The 9,972-nt window shown below is 40.6% G+C and overlaps 1 protein-coding gene across 1 annotated transcript in view; it reads left to right on the top strand.

Moving 5' to 3' along the window:
• Window positions 1–9,972, top strand: part of SLC9A9 (solute carrier family 9 member A9) — a 517,302-nt gene that overhangs the window by 133,502 nt on the left and 373,828 nt on the right. The window contains exon 5 of the mRNA XM_055129734.1: window positions 5,554–5,669. Within this exon, the coding sequence (XP_054985709.1) occupies window positions 5,554–5,669 (116 nt within the window). The remainder of the gene's footprint in view (window positions 1–5,553; window positions 5,670–9,972) is intronic.

Here is a 9,972-nt window from a genome sequence, read left to right as displayed (position 1 = left end):
ACTGGGCTCTTCAGAGACTGGACAGATAATCAAGCAAGTATCAGAAGGATTGATAAGTCTAGGAGAATGTATAGAGAGGCCCCAAAAACGAACTTATCACTGTCTTCCAGGCATAGCTTCAAAACCCTTAAGCAAAGGTTGGCAGGGGAAGAGGAAGGTTAGTTACAGGGTTCTAGAGACAGCCGAAGTATGCCAATGCCTATTCCTGCGGCCTTGAAGTTAGAAGAGAGATTCAGAGCCCGAAAAAATGTCTGCCCGGTGCATTGTGGGAGACACTGTCAGAGGGCTCCATCTTCGAATAGCAAACCCCTTCTCAAAGACGACTCCCTCAGACTTCAGAGCCTTCCTGGTCAAATCAGCCTTTTGGCAAAGACACATTTGGGGCGGCATATTTTTGTTCCCCTACAGAGCAGACTTCTAGTAGATTCCATTTCAGGGATGTGCTGCTCTGCCTGGTATATATAACACTATTGACCAAACTGTAATCCCTATGTGAAAGTTGCTGAAGCAATAAATCTTAGAAGTTCTCACCTTATCCACACAAATGGTGACGGCGAGACACCGGATGTGTTAGCTTGATCATGGTGATTACTTTGCAATGCATACTTATCCCAAAACATTTCATCAGAAGCCTTAAACATGCAGCCTGTTACGTGTCAATTATACCTCGTTCTATAATACATGATATGTCTCTAAGAAAGAAAAGATTCATGAATTCTTCACTGGGTACTAAACTTGATTGCTTTCGAGAAAGCGCACTTGAACCCAGAGGGGAGGACGTTTATTTGAAGGGAGGCCTCTTCAGCGTAGAGCAGGAATCTGGACACAGATGTCCTCTCTCCTGCTGGCTTTGACCCTCAGCCTGAGCACACATGAAGCTCAGTCCCCTGACTTGGCCTCGTGCTTAACAAAACTGCCTTTCCCAGAAGATTTGTCCAAGGTTTTTAAAGACTATTCTTGGGGGGGTTGGAGGGGAGAATGTCATTAAAAAAAAAAAACATCAGGGGCTGGAGCGATAGCACAGCGGGTAGGGCATTTGCCTTGCACGCGGCCGACCTGGGTTCAATTCCCAGCATCCCATATGGTCCCCCGAGCACTGCCAGGAGTAATTCCTGAGTGTAGAGTGACTGTTCACTCTGTCCACACCATGTTCTGTCTCTGTCCACCCTGTGTCACCGCCCCCGCCGCCCCGGAGTCTGCCGCCTCCACAGCATTGCGTGCAGTGAACTTCCTAGCAGCCCCTCTCCTGTGGACCCACAACTCTCCTGTCCCCTGAGCCATCCAAAACGCGTTCACGGACCACTCTGAGAATAAACCTCACAGTTAGTAGAGCTGTGACTTACTTTTATTAATAACAGCCGATCAGTGATGACAGTAGCTACCATTGGCACTGAGAAATGCCTGGCGTAGAACAGACAGGCGACTAACTGACCGTCACCACTGATAATGACCACTGCCATGAGTGACCGTATGATCATATTGAGTCAAGCTGAACATATACTTTGCTTCTTTTATTACTAGGAAAATTATAATTATAGTTATTTTTATATCTAGAAGCTGATTTGGAAAACAGAAGCCGTTTTCAAAGCTAATGTTGTGTATAGGTATGTGTGTGCATACAATCACATACATGCACATGTTTCTCCTGATCTCAAGGCACTTTTTTTTTTTTTTGCTCTTTGAGTCATACTTGGCGATGCTCAGGGGTTTACTCCTGGTGGTGCTTGGGGGACCATATGGAATTCGGGGGTTGAATTCGGGTGTGCTGCGTGCAAAGCAAATGCCCTACCCGCTGTACTATCACTCCAGCCTCTCTGAAGGCACTTTGAGAATGTTCTAGAATTGGTGTTTTAGTGTTTAGGCTTTAGTGTTCAACTGACTGGGTACAAGCTAATTTCCATGACCTGAATCCCTTTACTAGCTTTCTGGGTCTTAGTTCCTCAGTTACAGAAACAGACAATTATAATACTAACTCATGGCTTGTAATGATTAAGTGATACAGTGGGTGTGTTTTTTGTCACATAGTACTACTTACTACTGTACTTTATTATTTTTTATTATGTCCATTATTTTTAGAACTGGAAAATGTGAAAAATAACTAACAAGGACTCATATTTAATTTTACCATATCACAACTTTGAACATCTTGGACTAAATGTTTCTAGACCTACATTTATTTTTTCAACATGCCTAAGTATATTCAATTTTGTAAAGCTAGAAAAAATTCTTTATACCACATTGTCATTTGCTGTATTAATTTATTTTCTGTGCCTGATAAATTTTGTGTATAGCTCTCATAGTTTCATGTAGGCCCATCATGTGTGTTGCTAATTTATCTCCTGGGTATTTAGATTGCTTGGCATTTTTGTACTTATAATGAATATTAATCTGAAATTAGCTGAACATGCACTTTGTGTATGTGTAATTGTTTCAGTTTGTTATTTATTCATACAAAACCATTAGTAGCTGTAGAAGATAAATTATTACCTTTGAAGTAAACTTCTGGTTCAGCAGGTAGGGCACTTGCCTTGCACATATCTGGCCAGGGTTCAATTCCCAGCATTCCATATGGTTCCCCAAGCTCACCAGGAATAATCCCTGAGTGCAGAATCAGGAGTAAGCCCTGAGCACTGCTGGGTATGGCCTAAAAATCAAAACAAAACAAAACAAAAAAGTCGATTTCAGAAGGACTCTAATTTCATTTCATGAATGGTGTAGAAGAAGGCTTCTAATCTTAACATAACCTTACTAAGTTGCCAAGTCTGGTAGTATATATAATACATATATATTATGTATACTATCAGACTTGGTATATATATATACACATTTATATATATATTTAATATATATTTTTTGCTCTACTTAATAGCTTTTATGCAATAGGAGGCAAGTCATTTTCACTCTGAGCCTCAGATTCCAAAACTACTTAAATAAACTAATGGGCAGAAAAGTCAGAATACAGTCACAAGTGACAATGTGTGCATTAATTGCGAATTCCATTGGTGCTGTCGTCTAATTTAAATGAGCAATTCTAGTTTAAGTGAGCAAGGTCTGTGGTGAAGGTGAGATGGCAACAGCAGGGGCTGGAAGGTATCTAGGAAGTGGCCTTCCTCTGTATCCCTAGCGCCCGTCCGCCCTGCAGACTCCAAGTCAGAGACTCATGCCGAGAGCGGCTGTCATTTGAGTTGGTGATAATTTTTATTGCTGTCTTGCTAAAATGCACAACCAACATGGCAGGGATCTTTGCTTTGTTTAGGTGTGTCATAGCCACTGAGCACAGTTTGTCACGTGGTTAACTTCGTTAATAAATGTCTATTTAGTGGACAAATGAAACAATGTTATCCACCTACATCAAGAGAGTGACTAGCAAAGACCCCTCCTGAATTTCTCCCCCCCAACCCACTAGCCCCCTAGGACAAGTATGGATGAGCTGCCTCTAGGACCTACTTCTTCCCAGAAGCCATTGCATGTCAGGACCAACCCTTTCCAGCTACAGTAGTTCTTCCAGCCTCTTGCTAGAATCTATGCTCTTCAGAGCACTGTTGAATTTCTCCTCCAATCCGTTATGGAATTCAGCTAAGAGGGCATTTTTATTTCTAAGTTCCTAGGGACACTCCATTGCTAGCCTTTTGGATCAAAAAAATATCCATCTTATGGGGATGGTTACAAATCTATTTGATATCACTGTATCACTGTCATCCTGTTGCTCATCGATTTGCTTGAGCGGGCACAGCACCAGTAATGTCTCCATTGTGAGACTTGTTGTTACAGTTTTTGGCATATCAAATACACCACGGGTAGCTTGCCAGGCTCTCCAAGAGGGGTGGAGGAATCAAACCCGGGTCAGCCGCGTGCAAGGCAAATGCCCTATCCGCTATACTATCACTCCAGGCCATTTTTACATATACTTGATATATGTAATGTAAAATATAGCATCTAGGCAATAGTATTTAAAAGCCAGATTCTACAATAAAACCCCTTAGTTTGAACCTGAATTTCACAACTTACTAGTTTGAGCTAGTTACTTAATTACTTAATTACACTCTGTTTAGTTTTCTCTTCTTTAAAAAGCAAATAAAATCCCTACCTTATAGGGTCAATATGTTGATTAAGTGAGTTAAAGCATGCAAGTATGTAAAAATAATGAGTTAAAACATGTAGACACGTAGAAATAATAAGTAAATGTTACCTGTTCTAATATTATTATGAGGCTTGATAATAACATCATTGAGAATTTACTATGTTCCTGAAATTGAATGTGTATTATCTCAGTGACTCCTTAGAACTGTGCAACCGACAATTATTGCTTATCTCTGCCTCATGAATAAGGATATTAAGACTCAGGAGTTTAGTCATGCTCTGAAATCATATAGCTATTGTGTGGTTAAAAAACAACCTTTAAAAGCAGATATGTCTGAAATATTATCATGGAGAAAATTTTCATAACATAATTGGAAGCATCTGCATTCTTGTTGGCATTTTACTTTCTAATCTCTGGTTTTTAGCCCTTTTCAGCCAGGCTCACAACCTTTGAATATTTCTCAAGAAACACATTTTATCTTTATCTGCTATTTAATTACTTTCATGGTGCTGGGGACGGAACCCAGGGCTTCATTCATGCAAGCGAGTGCTCTACTGCTGAGTTACATTCTCCCCATCTCAGAAGCTAACTGTGACAGCCTGTGAATACTAAAGCATCCTGTTGGCCTGTGGCTTCGAGTTTCTTCAGACTCATCCTGTCACTGAGAGTGATTTTACGCTCATCCAGATCACCATTTTCTCTTGTTCCTTTCACTGGGATTTTAGACAACAGTAACCCATCAATTAAGTCATTTAAAACAATTTAAAAGCTATGAGCTGCCAAATAATGACCCAAATGGCCAATTTGCGTCCCATGTTGTGGGGTTGGTAAACCCACAAACCTTTTATAACGGTGTGAGAAATACCTTTTCTTGTGCAATCGGTTTTAACCATTTCAGATTTCATTCTCGACAGTGTGTTGAAGTTCCCTTGCCCTGACAGCCGTTCTCCACCCAGAAGACAAGTGTCTAGAACCCAACGGCAGTTGAAAAGCGTGTGTGGTTCAGCACCGGGGGGGGGGGGGGGCTACTGCATGCTTGGGAAGAGACCAGCGTCTCTTCTCTGTGTAGTGATAGTGAAATTAGGACATTTCAGACAATCCCCAGTAGAAGAAACAGTCAGAACTGCAAAGCCCTCCATTTGCAGATGTCGATTCAGAATAGTGTCTGTGGGCAGAGTTCGCGCTGCCACATTTGACAGATTATTTTTTTATGTTCTGGAGATTTATCTTGTTTTCACTGAAGTATGTGATAAAACGTTCTGTTACCTTTGGCCAGATGGACCCTGTGGGACAGGGAAATGTCTTTCATAGGCAGGAGAGCCCTCCTGTCTGCTGATGCTCAGGGCGGGGAACTGGCAGAAGGGGGTCCCAGGTGGATAGTCACAGAGTTACCTTAGAATTCGGGTGACAACAGCAGGGGGCTGTTGGCTCTCCACTGTAGATCTAAAGGTCATCTTTTGTCTCCCCAACAGGTTAATTATGTATGGCTTTGTGAAGGCTATGGTCCATGCTGGCCAGTTGAAAAATGGAGACTTTCATTTCACTGACTGTTTGTTTTTTGGCTCACTGATGTCTGCTACAGATCCAGGTAATTGTTCAAATAATATGTTTTCCTTCTCTTACGAATTCCACATTTAAATGGAATGCTTCTCTAAAGACCATCGCTGGAGTTTACATCAAATGATTCTTTATTCCTTTTCCTTTGCAATTGACGTTTCTATCAATCATTACAAAAAAAGAAAAAAAGAAGAAAACTAGGTGCATTTCTAATAGCGCTCAAGAAATAGATGTGAAAGCAATTTCAGTAGTGAGAAAGACTCTTTAAGAGTGATTATAGTTTACTTCTCTGGAATATGTAGCCGATGTGAATGAGAGCCCCTAATTTTTCCCCCATTCAGTTTACCTTGCTTTTCTCAAAAGTGATCTATTGCATTCGATGGAAGAAATACTTTTTTAAAAATCCTTTGTTATGGAACTTCCTAAACGTATTGAAAGTAGGAAATAACCTAAAAGATTTGTTTATGCCTTTACATCAGTGTTCAAATAAGGCCAAAGGTTTGGATTTTATCCTTGATGCCATTACTGTTGTGAGGCCAGTGGGTGACAGATTCTGTTGAGTGGCCAAAGACCTCACGAGGCAGTGCCAGGGATCGCACTCTACCTCCGACTCAGAGACGCCTGCAGGCACAGGAAGCATATTGCTGCCTGCCTCATCCTTCAGCCCCTGGAGTAATATTTTACCCCTAACCACTCTGTTCTCCCTGTTACCATGACGGGATTATGTTAAGGCAAATTCCAAACAGCTTAGCATTGTATTTGAAAATATTTTGAACTCTGAACACGGTCATCATGAAATTAAAGAATATCATAACAAGTGTTAAAAAATGTTATTGTTAGCCAGAATCTGGAAAAAACCCGAGTGCCCTAGAACAGATGACTGGTTGAAGAAACTCTGGTACATCTATACAATGGAATACTATGCAGCTGTTAGAAAAAAGGAGGTCATGAATTTTGCATATAAGTGGATCAACATGGAAAGTATCATGCTAAGTGAAATGAGTCAGAAAGAGAGAGACAGACATAGAAAGATTGCACTCATCTGTGGAATATAGAATAACAGACTATAAGACTAACGTCCAAGAATAGTAGAAAAAAGTACCAGGAGATTGTCTCCATGGCTTGGAGGCTGGTCTCTCATTCTGGGCAACTCAGAGAAAGGAACACCAAGTAAAATGTGGTTGGAGGTCATGTGGGGGAAAGATGATGCGGGCCAAATATAGACTAGAGACTGAACACAATGGCCACTCAACACCTTTATTCCGAACCACAACACCTAATCAGAGAGAGAGAACAAAAGGGAATTCCCTGCCATAGTGGCAGGGTGGGGTGGGGGGAGACGGGACGGGGGAGAGGGGGAGGGATGTTGGGTTTACTGGTGGTGGAGAATGGGCACTGGTGAAGGGATGTGTTATCGAACTTTGTATGGGGGAAACATGAGCACAAAGATGTATGGATCTGTAACTGTACCCTCACGATGACTCTCAAATTAAAAATAAACTAAAAAAAATGTTATTGTTTTGTAACAATGCCTTATTGTTAAGGCACTGTGTTCAAAATGGCATTGGCATTTATTGGCCTTGATCTACGGTTATTCCCCCTCACCACCACCAATGTGCCCAGGACTCTCCCCTCCCCCCACCCAGTATTCATTTCTAAATACCAGCCAGAATCTAGTCTGTTTTTCTTTTTCTTTTTGGGTCACATCCTGTGATGCACAGGGGTTACTCCTGGCTCTGCATTCAGGAATTACTCCTGGCAGTGCTCAGGGGAGCATATGGGATGCAGGGGATCAAATCCAGGTCGACTGCATGCGAGGCAAGCACCCTACCTGCTGTACAATCGCTCTGGTTCCTAGTCCGTTTTTAATATTCCCAATTCTCCTACTTCCTTGGTTGTTTCAGTAGCTTTGTATGTCTTCATCCACCCTGGTGGATCACCACATCCTGTGGAAGACCAGAGCGGTCTTGTTGGACACTGTCCGTGAAACTGCTCACATTCCACGCACACCTCGGTCCTGCTGCTCATCCTAAATGCCTCCCAAAGGACAGGGCCTGTTCTCTGTTTCCTTAGCACGGATCCGGAACCAGCAGCGTGAGTGGGGCAATGTGGTTTGGCGCAAAAACAGTATCTCAGGCTCAGCCCCAGAACCACTGAGTCAGCTTCTAGAATTTAGTAATATCCTAAGTGGCTCCTGTGCACATTCAGGTTGCGAGGCTCTGCATTTTAGAGTTCCCCTGCTCACCTAGTGGTTTTAAGTACCCACCGACGGTTACCGCTTAGTCCAATGTTGGTTATAGGTCACAAATTAGTGCTGTGTTCATTTTATTCTACCTACTGTTTCCATGAACTGGTACTTCTCCATGTTAAAGCAATGTTTCAGATCAACTATCTGGATAGTCTGTGATACAACTTTCATTTTTTTAAATGCAAAATAAACCATTGGTTCTTTCCCTTTATTTGCTAATTCCCAAACAATGACTAGTTTTCACGCAGTCCTCCACAGCTACCCACAGAGATGTTTAATGTTCTTAGGGAGTAGTAGATGGAGTGACAGGGGGTTAGGTCTTGCCCTGCATGCAGCTAACCCTTGTTCCCCTAGTTCAATCTCCAGTACCACCTACGGTACTTCAAGTATGACTGGAAGTGACCTCACTGAGCACAAAGTTGGGAGTAGCTACAGAGCACTGCCAAGAATCACCCAAATTCATATTATAGCACCTGGGATGTGGGCCCAGCAGTTGTCTGCATGCTTCATGAAGTTGAATGCTGTCGCTGCATCATCATCATCATCATGACAATAACAATAGTAATAATAAGTTAAAAGTATATTTAAACAAATTAGAATATAGTATAGGTGCTTTATTACATTGCTAACTGCTAACATTAATCTTTTCAGTGATCAAATGATTCCATCTTTGATCAAGTTTCTCTTGCATCATTTTTGTCATCAACTCGTGGTTTGGTGTAGAACAAGGTGGCTGTCCCAACATTCTCATTTGTGTTTTTTATACAGACTTGTTTTTTTCCAAAGCAGTCTTATTTTTCTTTCTAAGAGGAAAATTTATTTGGAGACTAATCCGGACATGAGAGGTTTTCATTACTCCTGGATTAGTTATTATTTTTAGATAGCACTGTTTGTTCTAAGGAAAATTAATATAACAATTTCTTATTAATATTTTCAATTAAAATTTAGAATTATAAAATTTTACTTAAGTATTTTAACTTTTATTTGCATTTACCTTTTCCGCTTTTCTTCCTAGTAGACTTTTATACAATATATTATTTAAAAGATACCTTTCCAAAATTACACCCATTATCACTAAAAATGAGTGTTGAAAACTCACAAGATTTTATTGTGACTCTTCTTAATATTTGGTTATGTTTCGCGAGACATGAACAGTTTAAATTGCTCTTGTTTTGAAAGCTCTTGAAATAATTCTGGGTGATTATGCCACAAATCAATACATGATCATAATGCTCATTTGCTTGATCTCGCTTTTAATTTTTGTTATAAAACTAGATTGGGTATGTACAGAATTCCCAATGAAAACCATAGAACAAAAGAAGAGATATCTCATTTCTATCCCTACTATGTGTCCCTTAATTTTCCAGTCATTTTATGTTTAGACCTGAACATTCATAGGTGGGTATACTTCTCCGCGCTGTTACTCTTGGTCTTCCCCTTACTCTTCTTTAATTAATGGGAGTTTGAAGTTGACTTCCTAACACTGTGTAGAACTTTGTCTTATTCTGTTTCATAACTGCCAAATACTTATAATTTACTCAGCCCCATCTTTTTATAAACATTTGGGTTCTTTCCTGTTCTTCTACAATTCTGAATGATATCGCAGACATGAGTTTGAAGTTACCAGCCTTTCACATTCTGCCAGTGTCTTTTTAGGGGTAGATATCTAGAAAGAAGTTAAAAGGCAAATGTATTTGTGATTTTCCTGACGTCAAGTGTGTCTCGTTTTGCATTCCCACCAGCAATGTATGACAGTCTCTGTTCTTCACAGCTTTGCCATGCAAAATTCTGTGTGACTCTGTGAACTTTGCTCATTGGGTGGTACGTGAGGATATTTCTATCTTCCTGTTCCTGAACTTAGCACCTCTATCATGTGTGTGGTTGAACAGCAGCTCATATGTTTATGAAACATTTTCTCTTTTCTCTATTCTGAAAGCAACTGTTTATAAGGATGCCCTTTTCCAGAGTCTCACAAATCCTCTGCTTTCAATGTCTTTAAAAACCTTATTCTATTAAGGATATTCACCCTTTGAAATAAGTGTAGGCATTTCCCTATGTGATTTATTTGCATTGATTTTATTTATGG

This window comes from Sorex araneus, chromosome 2 (assembly GCF_027595985.1).
Source record: "Sorex araneus isolate mSorAra2 chromosome 2, mSorAra2.pri, whole genome shotgun sequence".
NCBI classification, from domain to species: domain Eukaryota; kingdom Metazoa; phylum Chordata; class Mammalia; order Eulipotyphla; family Soricidae; genus Sorex; species Sorex araneus.
This window is presented reverse-complemented; position numbering and strand designations above follow the sequence as displayed.